At 43.1% G+C, this 25960-nt stretch overlaps 1 protein-coding gene across 1 annotated transcript in view; it reads right to left on the reverse strand.

The window, feature by feature from the left end:
• SLC35B1 (solute carrier family 35 member B1) overlaps window positions 1–25960 on the reverse strand; it is a 516390-nt gene that overhangs the window by 81875 nt on the left and 408555 nt on the right. The window contains exon 7 of the mRNA XM_044054949.1: window positions 16725–16851. Coding sequence (XP_043910884.1) covers window positions 16725–16851 — 127 coding nt within the window. The remainder of the gene's footprint in view (window positions 1–16724; window positions 16852–25960) is intronic.

The raw sequence follows: 25960 nt of genomic DNA on the forward strand, positions 1-25960 counted from the left end.
AGCTGTGGATGAGGGCAAGGTGAGTCATACAAGCCTACCTTGATATGGCCAAGGCTTTTGATACCACTCCCCAACCAGGAATCATAGAAAAACTCACTAAGCTAGGCATTAACCGCTATATCACTAGGTGGGTTGCAAACTGGCTCACAGATGGAACCCAGACTGCGAAAGCAGCTGACTCCAAGTCAGACTGCCGACCAGTCACGACTAGAGTCCCACAGGGTTTGGTCCAGGGGCCTCTCCTGTTTGGTATCTACTTCTTTGAAGTCCAGGCCAACAGGAAGGGACTCTGGCTGACAAAGTTCGCTGATGATTGCAAGTTGGGAGCTATTATTAACTCCCCAGGTGATGTTGACATCTTGCAGAAAGGCCTCACCGAGACCAACAACTGGTGTCAGAACCATGGCCTTAAGCTCAATGCCAAAAAATGTGTCGTCATCCACTTCGGGAAAAACTTGGTTCCCATGAATTACCACATCGATGGTACTCCACTGAACATAGAAAGCGTTATAAGAGATCTGGGAACACAGGTTGACAGCAACCTCTCTTTTGAGCACCACACTGCCACTGTGGTCAGAAAGCCCTTCTATGTGGCACATCTCATTACTAAGGGTTTTGCATCCAGGAAGAAAGAGGCCACTGTCTCCCTTTACTCTTCCCTCATTAGGCCAATCATAGAGTACAATGCCTCATTTGGCACATACCTCACTAGACACCTGCAACAACTGACTGGAGAGGCTGCAAAAGTACCTCACAAAGATGATCCCAGGCCTTAAACAGTTGTCCTATATGGACAGACTCAAAAAACTCCAACTATCTGTCTCATATCGCCTACTTAAGAGGCGATCTCTGCTTGACGTACAAAGCCTTGTCTGACCCAGCTCTGTTAGAAATGCTACATCTAAAGAAATCCAATACCTCCACACCACACGCTCCAGAGACCTCAACCTCATTACAACAATCAACAGAACATGCTGGAGGGACAGGTTCATAACCCAGACATTGTCCATGCTATGAAATAGACTTCCCATATATGTCAAACAGAGCACCTCACTGGCCCTCTTCAAAAGAAATCTTGATGAGTTAGTGGGAAATAGAAAATTCACCACAGGAATCACTCCAGTGGCTCTACCTAACAGAGGTACTAGTAACTAATGTTGGGTGGCACGATGTCAGGTTAATCCTATGGGGTAGGGTTGTAAAGGCTCCATGGCCATTAACCTAGTACACACCTATGAACCTATGTAGAGCCCATCAGCATGTATGCTAGCACACACACTGTAAACCCCACTACAACCACCTTCCCTACCTGGCAATTTTAAGAGTGCAATCCAGTCCAGTGTAACCTCCTAGGTCTCGGTAAGGAGCCACTAATCCACAGCTCAGATGGACTCCTTCCACCTAGGATATGCAAGCTAGTATCAACTACTCACTGCCACCCTCATTAGCTGGATCCCCTACTACCCAGATCACTAGTCAAACCCTAGTCATCTTGGATAGCAGTCAGCTGCATCCCTATGTTCCACAGAGCAGCACAGAAAAATGTCTATGCAGCTTTTTGTAAGGGTTCTAGATCTGTGTTACTCGTAAAGGCTAGTCGTAAGAATTCTGTATTAGCTGGTCTGTTAAGGAGATGGGGTGGGAATTTATAACTATCAGACAATCAAGTCAGCTGGCAAAAATGCACTTCTGAAAGTATATTAAGTGAAAGCTTTGAGTTTATGCAGTATATATGTGTACTCATTTATACATTTACTTGGTGGACAAACTGGTGCAAGATGATGCAGTGAAAAACATGCTGGTATTGTTGAAAGACAATCCTCTCCTCAGCTTTCATTTGGAGCTATCTTGCTAGTTATTACTCCACCCAACCAATGGCAGCCACTGGCTACTCAATCTTATTTGGCTGTCCACATTTGATTTACATGAAACCTCATCCAACAAAGTGGTTCAGTATTCACTAAGTTTTTATAACCTATCCTGAGGGTTTGTGGTCACACACTTAGCTACACAGGTTGTGGAAACGCAGATGATAAAGCCCACTACATGGAGTGAGATGGGAACTTCGCTTCCACATAAAAACAAATTCAATTTGACTCACTGAAGGTAATGTCACCAGGTGATAATACTGCAAAGCTGAATCATGAAAACCATTTTAAATGAACCTCAAAGTATTGTTTTTTGCAGGGTTAAATTTCTCTGTGCCAATCACCCCTATAAGGGCTTCACCCCCACAACCTACAAACTAAACTCCAATTGCAAAACAGAGAGGAAAATGTGCAAAGTCCATTAAAACTGAAGTGCTTTTCAGTGAAATTACCTTGTGGGGTCTATACTTACTGAGTCATCATATAGTTGTTAGGCTTTCACAAAAACCTTCACAGTGTACCAGTTCCATTAGTCAGGTTTGTCCAATCAAGTCTCAGTAAAACAAGATACAATCATATAAACTACACCCATTCCACCTTTATCTTTGACTGTTTTCCCATGTAAACATTCAGTTAGAGGCTGTGGGCACAAAATGCAACACTCAATGCTGCAAAACTTAGGAATCTCACTGCACATTGCCACAAATCATTTGTCCTTAAGGATAGCTAGCCCAGTGGTGCAAGGAGGGCACAGTGATCTTCACCAAATGGACCCAATCTACATTTTATCACAGACAAGATCCCATGCCTTGAAAGTAAAATGCAGTGCAGCAGTGGCATACAGGATCATAGAAGGTTACTAGGCTAATGACCCTGTGGCTCCAAGCCTAACAAAAAGAGTTTATCCCAAAAAGAAACCTCAATCAGCACCTGTCTCCCCTGTCAATGAGGGACACAGGTGGAACCCCTGGGACAAATTTGTGGCTTCCCATTCACTCAAGGTTGCGCATGAAGAGGGTCAGCAAGGTGCTCTGTTTGATATGTATGGGAAGTCTATTCCAGAGATGGAGCAGCCTCTGGGAGACAAACCTGTCTCTCTAGCAGGTTTTGTTGATGTCGCATATCAGATTCAGGCCTTTCGAGCAGGTAATGCGTGAGGAGTTAGACTAATGGATATGGAACATCTCTAGTAGGGCAGGATCCATGATTGCCTTGTAAGCAAGGCACAGCTCACCACTGAGCAATCCGTACAATACGAAACACAGTGACAGTGATTTGAGCCTGTCTGCATAGGACAAGTGCTGGAGACCATGGATTCTCTTTGTGAGGTATTTCAGTGGCTTTTCCAGTTGGTGCAAATGTTTTGAGAGGTACATACCAAATGGGGCATTATATTCAATTATTGTTCTAAGGAGGGAAAAGTATAAAGAGGTAATAACCGCCTTGTTTTTCTGGATGTAATCCCTTTACTTATGAGATGAACCAAGTAAAAGGCTTTTCTGACCACTGCCGCTACATGATGGTTGAATGTGAGGTTATCAACCTGAGTGCCCAGGTCTCTCACCACAGGTTGTATGCTTAGGGGGTTGCCACTGATGTGGTAATCAGGAGGAGCTGTGTTTCTGCCAAATGGCATGATGATACTTTTTTTTTGCTTTTACCTTGAGGCCATGACTTTGGCACCAGTCATTAGTTGCTGTGAGACCCTCTTGCAGTATGTTATCATTTGGGGAGTCAATGACAGCACCCAAATTGCGGTCATCCGCAAACTTGGTCAGCCACAGGCCTTTTGTCTTTGCCTGAACTTCTGACAAGTAGATGCCAAACAGTGGGAATCCCAGGACCGATCCCTGGGGAACTCCACTAGTGACAGGTCTGCTATCGGAGGTGGAGGTGCCTATTTTGACTTTGAGGGTCCTGTAGGTGAGCCAGTTGGCCACCCACCTGATGAGATAGGGATTTTCGCCAAGTTGTTTTAGCTTTTCGATGATGCCCGAGTGTGGGATTGTGTCAAAGGCCTTGGCCAAGTCAAGGTAATCTGTATGCACCGACTTTCCCTCAATCCAGGGCCTTGGTGACAGTCTCAAAGAAGTCAACCAGGTTCAACAGGCAAGATTTGCCCTTGACGAATCTGAACTGGGCGGGGTCAAGTACTTGGAGATTGCCTATGTCCTTGTTTATGAGATCCATAATAATACGGTTCATTGCTTTACAGATCAGACTTGCCAAGCTAATGGGGCAATAGTTTCCAGGGTCAATAGTGGCACCACCTTTGTGCAAGGAGATGACAATGGCAGGTCCCAACTCTGCTGGAATGAAGCCTGTACTGAGGCTGTGGTTGAATAGGGTAAATGAACACCTCTGCCAAGTTTCAAACCCAGGCCCCCTCTCACCTACAGCCCACCGCATTAACCCACCACGCCACACAGATCTTATTCAAAGATGCCAGATGTTATGCAAGGACAGGTCTTGTTCAGACAGAAGATAGAAGTCATATCAATTTAGACATTTTCAACCACCTGATTCCAGACATTAATTACTTGACTGACCATCGCTCTGTGTGCTCCTAAGTAATGTATGCAGCATTACTGCTAACCACATTAAAACGGTGGTATTCTCAATGCAGTTCTCAAAGTCCTACAAAAGTTTAGATCAGATGCTGTGCCAAAAAGCTGCATGAAAGTTTTTGAGTTACTTAATCAGCATTTGATGCAATCAAGCCAGTAACAATCATCACATAGGCTTGGTCAACACATCTAAGCATAAGCCATTATTGTCACAAACAGTTTATCTGCTTTGTTCCTGTTCTATATGAATTGCATAGGGCAGAAACTGCTAAAACTAATCTGCCATACAAGCAAGGTACCAACAGTAAGCATGTCTGATGAGCTACCCACAGTACTTCACCTTCATGCTTGTATAATCTAATTTCTAGTACTTTCTTTCAGAACCCCACTTCCTGTTCTTAGCTCAGCATTATTAATGGGACAGTCTTCATTTATGCTGTAGTCTTAAGTTCTTAAAGGTAGAGCTAAGAACTGCAGCTTATGCTACAGCTAAATTGATCACCTGAACAATAGAAAATACAATCATACGGCACACAGGTGATAGGGTGAGGTGTGCACTGCAGGACTGCTGCTTTTACGCTCACCTACTCTTACTTCATCTCTAAAATTCCCTTTAAAGCTGGTCCCAAACTCAATTACACTTCTTATACTATCATTTTCAGTGAAGTCTTCCTGGGATCCAATACCCTCTATAAAAAGTCCCTTACAACTCCCATGTTTGGTACCCAAATCACACACCTACTTGGAGAACTTTACTCTCATTTTAAAGATGCTCCCCTCTTAAAAATCTCAAGTTTCTTTCAGTCAAAATTCCTCCAAATGTAAGCGGTAACCTCCATCTAGAAGCACTTCCCTGGTTTAAAACTCGCCTCCTACCAAAGTCAAAACCCTTTCAAATTCTGCTCTATTGCTTAGGTTTACTCACTCAACCAATGCATCATTCACTGGTTCTTAAATTGCTACTGTGTTCTGGTCAGCATGAATTACTTACTCGACATACAGAACACTACTTCTGTCATCACTACTCCATGCTCCCCTTAACTTCAACAGATTGTTTTATCTCCCATGTATCTGCACAGAATTTCCTCCTCTTTTATGCTACTTGTCTTCAAAGTACAGGCAATGCCCTGTCTATCCAGAATATGACGGTCCCACTACAGATCTTGCTCATGTGCCGAAATTCTTACGCTGTCCTTCCTATAGTTATAATAGCTGTGAAGATAATGCCGAATGCTTACTTTAGAACAATTCCTTTACAGAACTTTGAATGTTAATTTGTACAGCCATAAAACCAAAAAGAAACAGAAGAATTACAAGACATCCATTGTTTAAATGTTAAATCTCCTTTGTAAACTTAAATAAAGCCACAAAAATTTGTAAACCAAGTACAATTTACATCAGTTTATAACACACAGACAAAAATAAACCTTCATCCAGAAGAACTCAGTGTTTACCATGAAAAATTAAAACCTGTTAACTTGGCAGGCTAAGCCATTGCACAGTATATGGATTAACAGCACCTCCTAGTGGCAAGTTTTGTAAACTGCTGATGTGGGCTGTTTATTACACTCCCGCATGCACTCACAGGAATCACAAAACAGTCTTGCAACCATTTATTCACTTCTTGCCAGTATCCACCGTTCAACCAAACCTTTTTCGAGGAGGGCTGATCCAGTCAAAGCAGAGATGAATTTGGGAATACCCATTCAATCATTTAGTTTCCATTTGAAGGAAGATAAGTGTATCTTGTTGCTTAATTTGCAGCAAAAGTGTATTCCCAACAAGGGGAAGTTGCTGTGTAATTACCCTCTTTCCACAGTGTTTCATCTGCGGATGGATTTGTGGCAATACAAGACATCCAGGATCAGCGGGTACCTAATGGCACAGAAGGCAAGCCATGCTGCTCCACTCAGAAATTTATAATACCAAGTAAAGGATCAGCAGGTACCTAATGGCACAGAAGGTAAGCCATGCTGCTCCACTCAGAAATTTATAATACCAAGTAAAGGAACCTTCAGACTAGTCATTACATGATCAACGGACAGGAATTATCAATCCAAGTTCTAAGGTTTTCAACAACATTTTTAGTTTGAAGAGTTTTGTTGTCTACACTGTATGATGGGGGGAGGACTGTATCAAATGTGACAGTATTGCACCTTTTTTGCATTTAATCTGAACCCATTTTTAGCACACCAAGTGTTTTATAAGTTCTTGCTGAAGGGCTTAAGTATCAGACAGGGACTTGACAATGGCTCCCAGGTTTAAGTAGTCCCAAAACATGCTTAGTCAGAGGTCCTGGCTTATGGTCTGAAGATCAGAAAAGTAAATGCCAAACACAAAGGGGTCTCAGCACTGAACTCTGCAGGACACTACTGATCACCTTCACACTTGCTCATGAGGCACCTGCTACACACACCATGGAAATTCTCTCTGCTACTCAATCTACTATACATCTTACCAAACAGGGATCCATTTGTAATGTATTAAGCTTACAAACTATGTAAGCATGAGGGATGGTGTCAAATACATTGGCCCAGTCAAAAGCCTATGTTACTCTTTTGAAGAAGTGAACCAATTCATTAGAAAGGATCTGCCTGTGACAGAGCCAAACTATTGCAGGTCTAGCCTAATGAGATTTTTAATCATAGTTTATCAGGTCAGTTATATGTTCCATGGCCTTGCAAAAGATTCATCAGGTTGATGGGCCTATAACTCCTAGTGTCAGGGATGGGGCCACCCTTGTGAGTAGCATCACTACTGCTGCTTGCCAAACCTCAAAGACAAACCCAGTGGCTAAACTCATGTTAAACAGTTTAAGGAATGGATTTGACAGGGCTTGTATTAGTAAAGTTTTAATAAACAGGCAAGTGTATCATCAGATCCCATGGTGGAAACTATTAGTTTTGCAGAGCACCTTCAGTACATGTTCTTTGATGATGGAAGGTCTGAGAGATTCAGGAATAACTAGGCTTTGGATAGTCATCTCATGGGTAAAATTTGTACTGAATTTGTATGCTAGAATGTAAGTAATATTTACTTGATCAGAGTAGGTGGTGCAATTATGAACAAGTTCAGAGCAATGATGGATATTACTTCTCATCTTCCTGACATAGCTAAATAAAGATTTGTAATTGTCTTCAGGTTTAGATGCTAACCAAAGTTCATGTAATGTTTTAGCAGACCTAATAGTACTTTAAGTTTTTAGTCAAATTTCTGATGGAATCCTTGACCTAAGGATCTCATGATCTGCTAAAAACTAAGGATTTTTTTATTGTAAAGATTTAGAAAACCAGAGAGGTTTGCTTTCAAATTTCTCATTATATTTAGAGCTTGCTGGTACTACCACGTCTATATTTATCCTACTGGGCATAGAACTGCTTGTGAAGCTACTTATTGTGTCAACATCTGGAGTAATACAGCTGTAAGTGAATTTTGAAACTTCACCATAGAATTTAATGAGATTACTAGTTTTGAAATGCTTGAATTTTGAGATACTTGTTTCAGCGAGTTTAGTAATTTTGAAGGTGAAGGACACTAGCTTGTGATCACACTTAACTAAAGAAGGAAATACCAGGAAAATAGTACATGAAGAGAACATATTCATAACGACCAAGTCAAGACCATGATATCCCTTTGATGGTACCCACAACTGCACTATCTTTCATAAAACAACTGCTGATATTGGCAAAGGTTATGCACCAATACCCCAGCCATACTAACATCAAACTTCAGTGAGATGGTGCCCTACTACAAAGACATGATTGTCTGACAGGGTAATTGCTGCCCAGGTTCAACTAGCAAGCTAGGGCAATGAATGAGCTAAGCGAAGACAAAATAAGAATACGTCTCCGAGGTTACCTCAGCCATCTTGAGTAGAGGGAGCAGTGTATGCTCCATTAGCTTGGTGGGAGCTAGCAGGAAATGGTTCACTAAGGTATGCATAGCACTGTAGCCAGGGGAAGGGGAGGAGTGCCAAAGTTATTAAAGAGAATTAAGCTGAACCAGTGACTTTCTAGTCCACTTTCAGTTAGCTGACAGCAAAGTTTCCACCTCAAGGCTGTCCCCATTGTGATCAAAGTCTGAAGCATTGGCATATCAGAATTGTAAACCACCAGAAGATAAGAGAACTTAAATGGGCAACGGATGATCAGGGCACAACTTGGAAGTAGGGAATGAAAAGACATACTGTACTCACATTATGTGGGGACAGAACCACAGTGAAATGGATATAAAATATACAAATGCATGCTTCATTAGATTTGTAGCTAACATACTACTTGGCCTACTTTGAGTACAGAAGGATGTGGAAATCTCTTCAGCAGATCTGCGGGGTATGGCTGCCAAAACCAGAGTGAAAAAAAACAACTGAGAGTAGCCTTCATTTTTGCAGAAAGAAATGACAGAGAAAATTAAAGGAAATAAGTCACAGACTGACAGCCCTGTGGTCAAGTGTAGTAACCTTAGGTCCCTTTTGTTAACACAAAGCTCAGTTCTTCTAATATATATCCCCAAATGCTTACGCTACTGTAGAAGTCTGACATATTAAAAAAAAAAGTTATTTCAGTCTATGTCCTGTAGCAACAGCAGCAACTCATCCCAAGTGTTATAACACAGAGAAGGGGTTTAGACTAACCAGTAAATAACACTGTTAAACAGGCAAGACCAGTGTCTATTTCTTTGAAAAAGTCAGAGAAAAGTACAGTTTTGTACCTACCATAAATGTAGATGTCCGAACAGGATAGCATCTGCAGTCATAACAAATGGGTTGTCCTGTCGTCAGGCAGCCCTTCGGTCGGCCGGATTCCAAAGTCTGGGTCTGGCTTCGGCTGATGTCGCACTTCACCCGACGTCATCTCTGCGGGTCTTCGGGTATAAAGGCATCAGCCGACGCCATTTTCCTCAGTGTTTCTTGCCCCAGATGCCAGTTGCCCTCTTGGTAAGCTAAATTTTGGATAAATGCCAATGTTTCCAAAAAAGTAGAAGGCAAACACAAAAAATAACAATGTATGTACATATATACAAACAAATACACCATAAGAGACTCCCCCCCAGCTAGCTATTAGGAGGGTAAATACCCTAGGAGTTCCACAGAGGGGAAGGAGGGTGGGTAATCCTGACTGCAGATGCTATCCTGTTCGGACATCTACATTTATGGTAGGTACAAAACTGTACTATGTCCTTCAAGGATGCATCTGCAGTCATAACAAATGGGTAGAATACCATAGCCAAACTAGGGAGGAGGAAGAAGAATTATGGTGTAGTTAGGATCCCTTGCAGTACAGCAGTGGCAAACCCTGCTCGGGATCTAGAGTATAGAGGTAAATTATAATGCTTGGCAAATGTATGCACGGAGGTCCAAGTAGCCGCCTCAATAATGTCCTTGGTTGCCACTCCTCGTAAGAAAGCTGTGGTAGTGGCTGTAGCCCTTGTAGAATGAGTTCTTATGTTCTGTGGAATTGGTTTTCCGTGGTAGGAGTAACAGAATCTTATGCAATTTCCTATCCATTTGGAGATTGTCTGTTTGGAAATTGCTTTTCCTTCCCTTCCTGTTGCATAGGCTACTAAAAGCTGGTCAGTTTTTCTGTGACCTTTGGTTCTGTCCAGGTAGTAGCGTAACTGTCTATGTACATCCAAGGTATGCAGCAGTCTTTCCCCTGTTCTGTGGATTGGGAAAGAAGGTAGGTAGGTGGATTGCCTGGTTTAAAGACACTCTGGATACCACCTTAGGCATAAATGTAGGATTAGTTCTCATGGACACCCTATCTTGATGGAAGATTAGGAAGGGTTGTACTGCCATTAAGGCCTGTAGTTCGAAACCCTCCTTGCTGAAGTAATTGCCAGTAGGAAAGCAGTTTTCCATGATAGGTGTTGAAGATCTGCTGTTGCTGCTGGTTCAAATGGAGGGAGTGTCAATTTTTCTAGCACAAAGTTCAAGCCCCATGCTGGTAATGGTGGTTTCCTAGGAGGTTTTACATTCTTGATCCCTCTGAGGAACTGCCTGAGTAGAGGATGCGAAAAGACAGGTGGATCGAAGCTGTATTCTGCTGAAATAGCTGATGCTTGTATCTTGATGGAGGAATAGGACAGGCCTGTATGTAGAAGCTCTGCCAAGTACTCCAGGATGTTAGCAATATCTATGTTCGACACATCTTTTCCTCTTTCAGTACTCCAAATGACAAATCTTTTCCATTTTCCTGCATAGTTCCTTCTTGTTGAAGGTCTGCGGGCTTCAAGGATAATGTCTTTAACCCTTTGGGATAGGTCTGGGTTAGTTGCTGCTATGTGATGTTCCAGGCAGTCAGTTGCAAGGTTTTTAGGTTTGGGTGCATGATGTTGTAGTTGTTCTGAGTTAACATCAAAGGCATCAGGGTATTGACCACATTCTCCCTGAGACATGCTCCTCAGCAATGGATACCAGTGTTGTCTTGGCCAATTCGGAGCTATCAGGATTATCCTTGGGCGTTCCTCTTTGATTTTCAGTAGTACCTTGTGCATCAAAGGAAGAGGTGGAAATGCATATGCTGTCAGGCCTTTCCAACTGAAGGATAGAGAGTCCACCTTCCATGCAAGTGGGTGGTATGTCCTTGTGCAGAATTTTTTGAGCTGGTGATTGTGTGGGGATGCGAATAGGTCTATTTGTGGCATTCCCCATTTCTTTGTGATGGCCTTGAAGATGTCCAGGTGTAGCATCCATTCGTGAGCATCCGAGGTGGTTCTGCTTAACATGTCTGCTAGGGTGTTTTCTTTTCCCGGCACAAATATTGCCTGTAACTGGATGTTGTAGCTCAGAGCCATATTCCAAAGGTCCAGAGTCATTCTGCATAGGGGTATGAATGAGTGCCTCCCTGTTTGTTGATGTACCACATGACTGTGGTGTTGTCTGTCCTTATCATTAAATGGCCTTCTTTGAGGAATGGTCTGAATTTCTGGATTGCTAGTTTTACTGCCAGCATTTCTTTTTGGTTTATGTGCAGGTGCAGCTGGTCTGGAGTCCACAATCCTTGTATGCATTTGTCCAACATGTGCACCCCAGCCTAGGTCTGAGGCGTCCGTTGTGATGGTTTGGCTTGCTTGAAAGTTGTGGAAGGGCAAGCCTGGGTTTGACTGGCATGCTTGAGCCCACCATAGGAACTCCTGTTTCAGGCATGGGATTAGTGGGATTTCGGTTTCTAAGCTGTGCCTGTGTTGAGACCATAAATTCTTTAGGTACCACTGTAGCTTTCTCATATGCAGTCTGGCATGTGGGACCAAGATTATGCATGATGCCATGAAGCCCAAGGCCTGCAGTACTTTTCTTGCTGTTAGTTTGTTCTGCTTTGTTAATGCCAAGAAGTAAAGAGGAGTTGTTTTGTTTTTCTGCAGTTAGGAATGCCATTTGTTTTGCTGTGTCCAATTCCGCACCCAAGAATGTTCTTGTTTGGGATGGTATCAGTCTTGACTTTTGTAAATTGACTGTGTATCCCAGGGCTTGTAGTAAGCAAATGACCCTTTGTAAATCTGTTGTCAGCTTGCTTTTGTTGTCCGCTTGTAACAGGCAGTCGTCCAGGTATGGATAAATTTGGATTCCCTGTAGCCTGCAGTGAGCGATTACTGATGCCAGGCATTTTGTGAATACTCTGGGCGCAGTAGATAAGCCAAAGGGCAATGCTGAGAATTGATAATGCTCTGATCCTGCAAGAAATCTGAGGTATCTTCTGCAATTTGGTCGTATGGGGACGTGCAGGTATGCCTCCTTGAGATCTAGAGTTACCAGCCAACACTCCTTGCCCAGCATGGGAAGAAGTTGCTGTAGGGTCAGCATTTTGAAATTTGGGACAATGATGTATGTGTTTAAGACGGACAGGTCGAGAATAGGTCTCCAACTTTTCTCTTTTCTTGGTACTAGGAAGAGTCTGGAGTAGAATCCTTTGCCCTGTTCTGTTATTGGTACTCTTTCCACAGCTCTTATCTTTGTTAATTGCGCTATCTGCTTTAGAGCTTCTGTTTTTTGATTTGGAGGTAGGTTTGGCATTCCTCTTTTTACTGGTAAGGTGTGGAAGTGGAACCTGTAACCTTGGTCTATGGTTTGCAAAATCCACTTGTCTTTTGTGATATAGTGCCAATTTTTGAAAATAAGGCTAACTTTCCGCCTAAAGGTGCTGTTATTTGCTCCCTGGTAGGCGGTGTCAGAGCCAAGTCACTGTGATTGTCCTGTTGCAGTGGCAGTGGTTGTGTCTGTGCCTCGGTTATTGCCTTGCCACTGTCGTCCTCTGTAGGCACCTCCTCTGGATTGATTTCTGCCTCTAGAGCGTCTATTCCTGCCTCTTTGAGATTTTGAGGAGTCTGGAAAGGACCAATTTTTGGCAGGCCAGTTCCTGCTAAACCTTGGGGGCTGAACCTGTAAGAAATCCTTAACTGTTTGTACAGATTTTGCCTTCTCTTCCATTTTCTTCATTACTTGCTGAGCAGGTGTACCAAATAGACTGGCCTTATCCATAGGAGCATCTAACAGCTTTGCTTTAACATGATCCGGCAAGACCTGTTCTTTCAACCATGCATGCCTTCTTATCACTGTGCCAGTCATGGCTGATCTAAATGAAGCCTCCAGTGCATCATAGCCACATTTTAAAGAATGGTTACTAACCTGCTGAATGTTATTCACCATTTCTAAAACATATTTCTTATCTAAGGAGTCATCAGTGGACAGCTTCTTAGTTAACTGATCAAGCATAAACTCTTGGTATTGGATCATATGAAACTGACAGTTTAAAAGCTCTAGCTGAGAGAGTAGCAGAGGTGTAAACTTTTTTCCCCATCTCTCTAAGGACCTGGATTCCCTTTCAGAAGGAATAGGGTTTTTGCTGAGGTCGAGGCTACTGCCTTAGGCCCCTGGGATATAGTCTCAGGATCTGCAAGTGGGGCCTTGTATAGGTGGTGATGAGTGTCTGGCACCCTGTAAAATCTATCTGGTTTGGCAGGGGCTGGAGGTAAAGTATCAGGAGCAGTGCAAACATCATTAAATGCATCATCCACAACAGGCAGTACTGGAGGTATAGCTAAGGGCCTATGTTGTGGTAAGTGCAGAAATGTCCTAAGCCTTTTTCTTGAATCTGAGAAATCTTGTCCCTGCCATTGGAATTGTTCTCTCATGGCATGTAAGGTTTCCCCAAAGGAAAATTCCTCTGGTGGAGAGGCAGATGGAATGGATTCTTCAGCATCGGAATCTTCATAAGTAGAAAAAGGAGCCTCTGGCTGGTCTGTAATGTCTGAGTCATCCGAAGAATCATCAGAGGACACTGGCTCGGGGGGCTCTGCTCTAGGTCTCTTTTCTGGGGGCTGAGAGGCCCTGTCTGGGTGAGATTGGGATCCCCTAATTAAGGATATTAAATCCTCTGCCAGAGTAAGCATTTGTGAACTAGAAGTGGGCCTGTGTGAGGGGGGGCTTAACAGGCACTGATTTAACAGTTTTGGCTGCTTTAGCCCTGGCAAAGGCCTTAATAGACATGGCTGCAGGAGGCCTAGCAGCACCACGTGCTGGGGTAGAGACATCCAAAGGAATGGTGTCTGATAAATCACTAGGAACCACAGTAGTAGGCAAAACTTCTGAGGCCGATTCAACTAAGGTAGCAGGAGCCTCAGTAGTAGTCATGGATTCGGCTGAAGATTGACCGGTTTCTCGGTTTCGGCGAAACAGAGACACTCGCTTGCTTAACCGTGGTTTCGGCCGAAACCGCGGACCGCGAGTGTCGGTCTTTTTCTTTGCGTTTTTTAACAATTTGAGAAGTCGGAGGATCCGACGGCATAATGTACGCAAAATCTGAGCCGAAAAACTGTTCAGCAAACTCCGACCGACGCCTAAGCGTTCGTCGGTTGAAGGAAGCACAGGCCGAACAGGCTGCTACGTCGTGGTCTGGGCCTAATCAAGGCAGGCAGTAAGAGTGGCAATCTTTATGAGGTATTTGTTTCCCACAAGTTAAACAGTTATTGACTTTTTCTGACATCGGCTGAGGCAAGAAAGAGTCCCCAATGGGGTACTTAGCTTTTTAGAAGTCTTCGAAGTAGTATTCGGTAGTAGTAATCTCTGGATCTGACCGATCGGCACTTGCGAACAGCTTCTGCTTGAGCCAGCGGCAAGAAAGACTGAGGAAAATGGCGTCGGCTGATGCCTTTATACCCGAAGACCAGCAGAGATGACGTCGGGTGAAGTGCGACATCAGCCGGAGCCGGGCCCAGACTTTGGAATCCGGCCGACCGAAGGGCTGCCTGACGACAGGACAACCCATTTGTTATGACTGCAGATGCATCCTTGAAGGACATCAGTAGATACAGCATATCTGTATCTAGCCAAGGCCCTTCAAACTATTTCCCATGCCGGCATTACAGACAGACCTTGCAAATCTGAACATAAATGCATATGTTGTACATTGTTCACAAACTGGCTGTCTGACAGAACCCATGTGGACAGAGTAACAAGTGTCACTTCTGAAAGCAAAAAAGTCATCAGCAGTGTACTAGAGGACTTGGTGTTGGGCCTTCTAGTACCTGGCATCTATTTCTCAGACCCTCAATCCAACAATCGGATCATGGTCATCTAGGTTTGCAGAAGACTGTAAAAAGGGTCTCAAATTAAATGTGAAAACATATAGTACAGCTTATTTTGGTAAATAAAACACCCCTCCATTCAGACAATCTTATAGGGGGACCTACACACTCTTGATCATTTGTCCTTCATGTCTCTGTGGAACTTCAGAAATCTGGCTCAGCTAATTTACAAAGGTGGTTGTTGTGTCTTTCGGCTTTTCTCTGTTAGGGGTCGCCATAGCGGAACTCCGGTCCGCTAATGATTGGCAGTAGATTTTTACGTGCCGAGTTGCCGGTCCTGACCCACAACCTTCAACGAAGGTACGCCCATTCACGCAAGTCTCCACACAGAAGACGCTCTAGCTGAGAATTGAACAGGACAACGTCTTACTGTGAGGCGACAACGCTACCGCAGCACCACCACCGCAGTAGCTAATTTACAAAGGTATCACCTCTAAATTCAAAGGGATCTTAATTCCCCTCTACTCATTGCTTATCAGACCATTACTCAATATAATGCCCCTTTGCCATGTATTATTCTAAAGATATCACTTGTGAGATCTCAGAGATTCCCAACTAAAAAGATAAATAGCCTCAAGACCCTCAGTCATCCAGCCAGAAAGGACAGCCTTCTCCCTCTACTCAGTCCTACAGACTGATGCATGGTGGTGTGTGTGTTTTTTTTTTGGGGGGGGGGGGGTCTGACCTTCAGCCATACAAGATGCATTTATCCTTGACCTCATATTCCTTTACAGAACAAATGATTCCTCAAACACCAGGTTACAGAACCTAAATTTTCATCAACAAATAAAATGTGCTGACATGACAGATTCACAACCCCCCCAAAAATAAAAACACCTCTGTGAAAAACTTTCATTATAATGTAAATAAGTTCATAAATGGGTGCTAGGCTAGCTGCCCTTCTGTGTCAATTCAAACCTATTCAACTTTCCCTCAAGGGTCAGACAAACTATGCACCTTGTGTCTGTGACGTAAATACATTAAACATTATGCCAGCTCCCATCCCGCCTAATTAAACAGACTAGCACTTGTCACCTTTGAGGCAAACATAGCTAATCAGATGCTTATCTTCAAGTGCCCCCCCCCCCCAGTCCACAAATTCTGAACAAGGTCTATTACTTAGGCTTGTAAATGGTATGTAAACTCATTGCCTTGCACTTGCATGTGAACATATAAACCTAAGTAACAGCAGAAACAGTGACACGATAAATAGTGCCCACTAAGAAGTGTGACATCTGGGGCCACACCACAAGAACAATCCATGGAGTAAGATGGAAAGAATGAAATAGTAAACTTCCCCAAAGCTGGGCTACACATATTACTGAACTATAAGTATCCAGTTTGCTGAATAAGCACAGTTTGTGCCAGCTGTAAATAAAGCATCATAAACATACTCCACTAAAACAAAGGAGGACATGATGACAAGACTCATTTTACCAGACACTCTAATGCTTTGCTTTTTTTTCCCCTCAACAACTCTTGGGAGACCCCATATGTTGCTGTTGATTGCTGCAGTATTTTTACACATTTTATATTAAATAATGTCATTTATTGGCTTCATCTCAGTACACTGCTTTGTTTTTTAAACAGTTTAATGCAAATAATGTACAATAAAGCGAAACGAATGATCTTGGAGTTAGAATACAGGTGAACACCATAAAACACAAAGTTAGCTACAAGATCAAGTTATAAAACACTGGAGCCTTACCACTGCCCAGAAACAATATCGACCAAACATTAATATTGAACATCATCTGGTTGGAAGCGGTTTGGTAATGAGCTCGCATGTGGTCTTGACATACTCCTGTCAATCCATCCAGAGTCAAGGAAACCAGCTGGAATGCAAGCAAAGATAGTGACAAATGCAGACAATTACATAAATACCAATGTTCCACGTCCATCAATTCTGCTACACAGATCAAATGAGAAAAAAATTACATTAAATTGCCAGGACTCACAGATAACAAAAAATTATACCACAGAGACAGAAAGACCTGAGCTGCTTTGTAGAGGACAGCATGATAAATATAATACAAGTAAGATAAGACCATTTAGTTATTTTTTTCATATTCTGCTAGCTTAGGACTTAGCAGACAAGTACGTGACTCCATTAATCACCAAGGGAAATGTCATGCAATTAAGTAACTTGTTCACAGTCACTTAGTTTCCAGGTAGAGAATGCAGTAATCTGATCCATGTCAGCAGGGTACAATCTGCCCACTGTTCACAATCTTATTATTTTAATATTTTTCTTTTTTTTGTTCTTACCTCAAGTGACCTTCGTGCTTCCAAGCACAACTCTATATACACAATTTTTCTCACATATATCCTTTTTTTGGAGGGTCAATACCCAAATGGCAAGGGGTAAAAAAGCAAAACATATAATAAAATTACAGCTGGGACTCCAATCATAACCAAGCTGTTGTATTTTTGAGAAACGGATGTCAAAGTACAATCGAAGTTCTCTGTAGTACAAGGAGCTTTACCTGCTTCAAGTACTACTATTTAGCCTTCTTACACTTTTTTTGGTGCCCTCAAATGTTTTACAGCTGCCAAAAATGTTTTGTAGTACACACAGCATTACCTGCTCAAACAAAATGGAGAACATGCAGAAATGCAAAGTGCTTTACAACTCTGAAAGCCATAATAGCCTTAATGCTGCTTCACAGACGCATCCAAAAACAAAGTAGCCTAACACATAAAGCACTGGCCTTTTATGCCATGGACTGTGGGTTTGAATACCATCTGGGGTGATCTAATCTTGAGGGTGGATGTGACAATGGCTAAGGTTTTCACCATATAGACACAAAGTGCAGGGTTTAATTCTGACCTTGGATTACTGGCTGGCTTAAAATGGTCCTTCAAAGCAGTTAGCCTACTATCCACCTATGAACAAGTGTTCTTTTAACAACTGCAATGCGCACTCTGCTGCCACACACAAAACGTGTGGCAACATAAAGAGCATTACAGTTTTTAAAGCTGCTTTACCTTCCCATCACTGTTCTACGTTTTATGCTCTAATGCAAGACTAAAACACAACAGCTGTTAAAGACAAAGGTGTCCTCTTGTGATTTCAAAGTGCAGTCTTCGTACTCTATGTAGTACATATAGAGTGTCTAGAGGACTCCGTGACCCCATGGCATCTGGAGTGCCATGAGCATGTGGGAAAGACATGTAGGTTGCCCATCTTACTGTCTTCACTCGGGCAGCTACTAGGTGTCCTACTCATGATTAACTTTTGTATTAAACTGTCTTCATTAAATAGCAATACAGCTCACACAGACTCGCCCCTCCTCTATGGCCTGGAATGAGATGTGAACCCAGGATAACAATGTAGGCAGAAACTTTGCTCCCGCCCTAATAAGATGTCAGTGGTTATAATCTTAAACACTACATACATCATGATGCCATGATTCTAGTGCCAAAAACTCTACATACATAGTCCCAAAATATACAAAATGCATTAAACAATACTAACTATAAACAAATATTAAGAAAAACTACCAAATACTAACCATAATGTTTCATCTCATATACAGCTTGGACCTGTTGAAAGTTTCCACAGTGACAATTCTTTAGAAAAAGATACAAACTTTTGACTAAGGGTCCCACAGAAAAGTGCCCCCTTACTACTTCCTTCTACTGTATCTAAGGAAATACACACACACACACACACACACACACACACACACACACACACACACACACACACACACACACACACACACACACACACACACACACACACCTCTCCATAGTACAAAGAAAAACAGAATTTAGTACACCACATGCACAAGAGGAACATCATCTGATCTTTATCTGGCACAGTATTCTTCAATATACAAGACCACCCAGCAGTCAAGAATGATGTACTGCATCAACCCAGCTGTGCCATACTGCTCCACCTGTAGACAGAGCCTAAAGTACAGAATGTTAGAGCTACCCAAGATTGACAATACATTAGGGCAGTCTAATAGACTTACTCAAGACAGAGGTTTAGCTAAACAATAAAAACGAACTAAACATTCCAAATAAAAATGTGATGCCTAGTAGTATATGCTCTCTCTAAACAAAAGAATAATGAAAGGTACTCAACTGCACCAGTGAAAATAAAGACTGAAAGACTACAAAAACTGTCCACCAAGTCAAACCTTTAAGGGTGAAGACTCCACCAGGTCTATCCAAAGCCTTCCATATTTGGTGGTCATTATTCTTGGATCTGAAGCAGCAATATGGTGAAAGTGTTTTAAAATGTTAAACTATTACAGAATACTTTGTAACTTGAACAGGACATTTGGTTCAATTAGTAATATGTGGTTCTGTTTAAATAGGGAAAAAGGAATTATCTTGCTTTAACAAGCTTAGCTGTTAATCTTTAATATGGTTAACTGATACAACTGTAGGACACAGGTACTGTAAGAAGATAGGGGAGGATTAGCCACCTTGGACACCCCAACCCCATTGATGGACATTTGGTCTAGATAAAAACATAGCTGTCTACGAACATACAGAAGATGAAGAGTATATTCACCCTTGTTTTGGAAATTGGAGAAGAAAACTGGTAGGCTGATGACCTGATTGATATTGTTTTCAGAGGCAACTTTGGGCAAAAAAGACTGGTATGCAAGGTCTTAAGAAAAATCAAAACAGGAGATTTTGATGACAATGCATGTAATTCAGATACCCTTCTAGCCAAAGTGATGGCTACCAAAAATGCAGTTTTCCAGGAAAGATATTTTAAGTCTACCTTGGCCGAAAGTTCAAAGGGGTGCTGGACAAGAGCTTGTAAAAGCATGGTTAAATCCCTAGGAGGAGTGGGGTCCTTTACAGGTCTAAGTAAAAAGGTACCCTATGAGGAAGGTCTTACACAGTTTAGATGAAGCAAGCGAAGAAGATAAATTGTCCCCAATGGGATAATCTGAGATGGCTGCCAGTTGCACTTTAATAGTAGAAAAATTTGCCCTGTTTTGGAAAACTGAAGCAAGAAAGTGTAAAACTGCAGGGATAAGAGCTGTAAAAGGATCCAAATGTTTTTGGTGAACCCATATCGAAAATCTCTTCCATTTACTTTTATAAATTTTTCTGCTAGAAGTTTTATGTGAGGATTTAAAAACCTCTGAACCACTGAAGAAAGCCTGGTGTTTCTAGCATCATTGGAACTGGAGAAACCAAGCGGTTAGCTTTAATCCTGGAAGATCTGGGAAAGTCTGCAATGATGGGTGGAACAGAAGATCTGGATGTGGTTCCAGCATCCACTGAGGGCATAATTAGTGAGACCAAAGAAACAAAGGAACTAGACCTGTCAAGGCCAAAAGGGAGCAATGAGCATCACTTCGCTCTTCAACCTCTGTGCTTTCTAAAGAAACTTTGGTATGAGGGGTACGGGGAGGATAAGCATAAAGAACGGAGGGCCAAATGTGGACTGGAGCATTTCTCAGTAGCTGTCCCTTAGGATGGATCAGGGCAAAGAACCTGCTGCATTTGTTGTTGAAGGGCAAAGCAAACAGGAAACAGCAGGGTTGACCCCACTTGTGGAAAATCTTTTGCCACTGGTTGGTTTAGAGACCACTCGTAAGGCATCAAGATAACTCTGCTGAGCCTGTCAGAATACTAGACTTCCCCGAAATCTGTGTTGCGACTAGGAAGCTGTTGAAAGAGCTCGTGAGGCATCATGACAACTCTGCTGAGCCTGTCTGCCAGAATGTTGGACATCCCCGGAATGTGCATTATGACTAGGAAGCGGTTAGAAGAGGTCACCCATTGCCAAACCCTCACCGCTTCTCGACATAGGGGATAACATTCAATTCCTCCCTGCCTGTTGATGTACCATACTACAGACATATTGTTTGTAACACAATAGTTCCTACAGGGAGAAAACTCTGAAGTGCTTGTAAAGTTAGAAGCACCCTCATCTCTAAGACACTGACATGCAAATTGGTCTCGTGTCGACCATGTTCCGTGTACTGTCCGACCAAAGTAATGCCCCACCCCAGCTGAGAAGCGTCCATGGTCAATATGGTGTTAGGAGAGGAAGAATAAAATGACAGCCCTGTTCAATTTCTGCCAAGTGGAGCCCTCACTGAAGTAAGTCCATGCATACTTGGGACAATGTGACTGGGTGATTTACTGGACAGAAGTGTAAAGACCAGTGAACTACCAGCATCCATTGAAGGATTCTCATATGTAAGTGTGCTGTTGGAATCAATGTTATCGTGGTAGCAATCAAACCTAATGGTCTGAGGACTAGACTTACTTGGGATTTGGGAATGGCCAGAATTTGTCTGATGTGATTTTAAGGTAGCCATCCTGGGCAGAGGCAGAAAGGTTAGGCATCTGTCTGTGTCTAGATGTGCTCCTATAAAGTCCATCAACTGTACAGGATGTAGCTGTGATTTCTGCATACTGATCGTGATGTCCAAGGTAGGGGCTAGGTGTAGTAGATAGTCCCTTACTTGTAGTAGTAGATGCCTGGTTGATGTGGTCAGAAGCCAGTCATTTAGATAAGGAAACCCGTTGAATCCATTCAGTTTCAAGTGAGGTCCTACTACAGCCATGCATTTGGAGAACATGCTGGGGCTGTAGTGAGACCAAAGGACGTACTCTGAATAATCACTGGCCCCCAGCCAGATGTTGAGAAACTTTCTGGAGCGCCTGTTAATTTTGATGCGATAGTACACTTCCTGAAGATCAAATGAATACATCTAGTCATAATTTCATAATAGTGGTAGAATGGACTGAACCGTGACCATCTGGAACTTCAAATTGTCTACTGAATTTGTTTAGGAATGTTAGTTCCAAGATTAGCCTCACGTTCCCTTTCTTCTTTAACACATTGATTAGATTACGGATCCAATTTGGTCTGGTGGGACTCCCTGGATGACTATCAGCTTTATAATTTGTAATGCTGTCTCATCCATCGATTGGGTGAAACACCAGGGAGATTTTTCCTTGGTTTTGATATTTGGAAAAATGGAATGGAATACCTTCTGAATATGATCCTTTGCACTCAACGATCATTTGTGATGGCTAAACAGCATTCTGGGTGCAAGGATAAGCACCCCCCCCCCCGACTGCCTCCAGACAGTGACAGTCAGGCAACCTCTCTGGAGGGCTGAAAGGAGCCATCAGAGAAGGAATCTTGTGATCCTTGATTTTGCAGACCCCCTCTACCTCATGGGTGGCATCTCCCATTATAGTGGCTTCCCCTCTGCCTCTGGAGAAAAACCTCCCTGTGATTCCTGAAAAGGATCTTGAGACTTTTTGAACTACAACACTGGTTCCTGGATAAGGGTCTATGTGGGGTAGAAAAATGGATTCTGATGGCACACAAGGTCTTTCCATCTTTCTCACTACAGAAGAGCATCTCTGACAGTGGGGTCAACCAATGATGACCCATCAAAATGAGCACTGATGAAGGATACCTTGAAAGGTTCTGTGAAGTCACAAAGCCGCATCCAGGTATGATGCCGTACAGCAATACCTGAAGCAACAGCCCTTTAGATACTCTCTGCGGCATGTGTGGTTAGCCTCATGGACGTGTTAACAGATGGACTGTACAGTGGCCAATCTGGAGGAAAGGGTTTTCTGTTCCTCTGCAGACATGGACCCTGAGGCAGAGCTAGAGAGTTCCTTAATTAAGTCCCTCTGTAGTCTGGTGAAGTGTGCCAGGTAGTTCAGCAATGCGAAGGTCGCTGATATGTACACCCACTTCCCAAAACTGTCCAAAGCCCTAGGCTCCTTGTTAGGGAGAGGGACAGAGGAATTCTGTTCAGCTAGTGCCTTCTTAGTGGCTGCCACAACCATGGCATTTACCAAGGAACCTTTTGTCCAGTGTTGCTTATCTGAAGGGACACTGAGGATTTTGTCAGCCCTTTTTGGTGCGGGCTCCATATTGTCCAGCTCCTTCCAAGCCCTGCAGGAGATTAGGTCTATGAAGTCAACTGCAGGAGGGGAAACCAAAGATGTAGATGGGCCAGACCCAAAGGTATCCAGAAACACCAGCTCCTCTTGAGGAAGGGCTTTGGGTAGACCATCCACCTTTCTAGCTCAGGATTTCAAAGATGTCTCCAAAGCAGACATAATCAGGTGGAGATCTTGGGGACCCTTCCCCTTCAAAGTCCATGTTTTCTGTCAATGATTCCAAAGGGGAATCCAGGTGCCTCCTCTTGAAGTCTCTTTCCAGGGACCTCCGCGGTGGGATGTTCCAGGAAGCTCCATTGGGGGAGCAGCTCGGAAGCTCTTAGAGTCTAGCTGTCCCTGAGGTGGAGGATGAGCAAGCTCAGCTGCAGAAGTCAGAATGGCAGGAGGGTCCTAAGAAGGTAGAGTCAAAGCTATTCTCTGCTGGCAGAACATCACCTCCACCACTTAAAATGCAGAAGGACCAGGACAGGCCAGTGGCAATTCTTCCGGAGCTGTAGCTCTCGGAGCAGACAACACATGACTGGAAGGGGGAATCGGAGCCAAGCTGTCTAGCACAAAGGCTCCTAGAAGAAGAAATGGCTCTGAAAGCTTCTGAGTCAAGGTCGGCCCCTCGGAACAGACACCAACACTTCGGCTCAGAGATCCCTCGGGCTCCAACAGAGTCTGAGCAGATCAGAGCAGAGGATGAATACTCCATAGGATCTCAAGCATTAACTCTGGTTATCTCCGGATCCAAAGGCTCTGAAGCAGGAGGTCGGATCGGAGAAGGAAATATAAAAGGCACAAAGGAATGATGGTGGCTCACAGATCTGGTGGGGGAACGAAGCAGGCAAGACCTGCCATCTGAATCTGTTTCCCGAGGAATCTCATTATCCTGTCCACCTCTGCTTCAAAAAGACTCCAAGAAATTCTTATGGAGGAAGAAGTGGAGGCCGGCCTGGGAAATTTTCATGGGGTCCCCCATAGAAAAGGAGACCTAGCAGAATGAGATACCACTTCCAGGGATGTAGTAGGAATCAGCTGCCAAGGAAGAGTCAAAGAAGTCTGTGTCAGATTCAAAGGCTTCAAATAAGACAATTTTAAAGCCGTGGCAGGATGCTCTGAAGTAGTCCTTTTTAGAGACCAGGCAGGAGAGAGTTTTCTGTGCTCCTTGGGCTCCTTAAGATTTCTCTAGTGGGTTGAGCCCCTGACTCTTTAGAATGTCCAGCAGGAGGAGAAGCAAACTGAGGAAGTAGGCCCTTCAAAATCAATTTATTACAGTGATCACCCAGGGCTTGGGCATTGAAATCTGCAGTGATGTCATAGTTCATTTCCAAATGGCTAGGGCCCTAAGTAGTAAACACTCCCTGTGGGCATCAGACTGATCTTGTGCCCACAGGAAGTGCATTTCTGAACCTCACTGGTTTGTACATTTCTGTCCATAATTAGAAATGAAAAATGAAAAATTAGAGAGAAAATGACTTCAACTTTTTTTAGGAAGAGGAGGGGAGGAAACTGAACCTACCAACAATGGTAGGAGTGAGAAATATCAGATGATAAAAAAAGATTAAAAAATAGGCACAAAGACACCCGAAAATAAAAAAGTACAGTTTTGTACCTACCATAAATGTAGATGTTCGAAGATCCACATTGCTGCAGTCCTAACACTTGGGTAGTCCGCTGTCCCAGTCGGCCCGAATACCAAAGTATAAGGCTGACGTCGGTCAAGGCGCATTTGTCTGACATCAGGACGTCAGGGTACAAATGCGCATGACCGACGTCATATCCTCAGTCTTTTCTTGCCCCAGATGTCAGAAGACCCTAAAAAAATAAGGCCAAAACCAAAAAACACCAAACACTCCTGTACCTAATATATGTACAATATATACAAATTTACCAAAATAGAACCCCACCCACACAACCACCCCTAAACACAGAGGGGAAGGAGGGAGGGTAAATTGGACTGCAGCAATGTGGATCTTCGAACATCTACATTTATGGTAGGTACAAAACTGTACTATGTTCTTCATCTCACATTGCTGCAGTCCTAACACTTGGGTAGAATCCCAAAGCAGAGGTAAGGGAGGATGGCTAGACTATAATGAAGCAGAGCTGCCAAAATGCCCTGCAACACAGCAGTGGCAAAACCAGCCCTGGATTTAGAATAGAGAGGAAGGTGGTAATGCTTGGAGAAAGTATGCACTGAACTCCAAGTAGCTGCCTCCAAAATATCCTTAGTTGCCACCCCCCTTAGAAATGCTGTTGAAGTGGCAGTAGCCCTAGTGGAATGAGGCCTAATCCTAGCTGGAATCTCCTTGCCATGATGGGAGTAACAGAATGCAATGCAAAACCCAATCCACTTAGATATAGTTTGTTTTGACACAGGCTTGCCCTGAGAACTCAAAGCAAAAGAAACAAACAACTGCTGAGACTGCCTAAAATCCCTAGTCCTGCTTAAATAATAACGCAACTGCCTGTGTACATCTAAAGTGTGCAAAATCTTCCCCCCCCCTATTTTGGGGATCTGCATAAAAAGTAGGCAAATGAATAGTCTGGTTTAAAGCCACACTAGAAACCACCTTAGGCATAAATGAAGGATTAGTACGTCATGATACCCTATCCTTATGAAAAATCAAAAAAGGCTCAACCGCCATAAGGGCCTGCAATTCAGAAACCCTTCTTGCAGAAGTAATGGCCAACAAAAAAGCAGTCTTCCATGACAAGTATTTCAATTCAGCAGTAGCCTTGAGGCTCAAAAGGTTGTAGAGTAAGTTTCTCCAACACAAAATTGAGGTCCCAAGCAGGAGTAGGAGCTCTACGGGGGTCTTATATTCTTTGCCCCCAAAGAAATTGCTTGAACAAAGGATGAGAAAACAATGGTGGGTCACAATCATAGTGAGCTGAAATTGCTGCAGCATGAATCTTAATGGAAGAGAAAGACAAACCTTTGTCCAATAACTCAGTAAGATATTGAAGAGCCACACTCAAATTAGGCTCAGAAACATCCAAATCCTTTGCTGCACTCCAAAATAAAAATCTCTTCCA

This window comes from Protopterus annectens, chromosome 13.part0 (genome assembly GCF_019279795.1).
Source record: "Protopterus annectens isolate FY-2018-M chromosome 13.part0, PAN1.0, whole genome shotgun sequence".
Classification (NCBI taxonomy): domain Eukaryota; kingdom Metazoa; phylum Chordata; order Ceratodontiformes; family Protopteridae; genus Protopterus; species Protopterus annectens.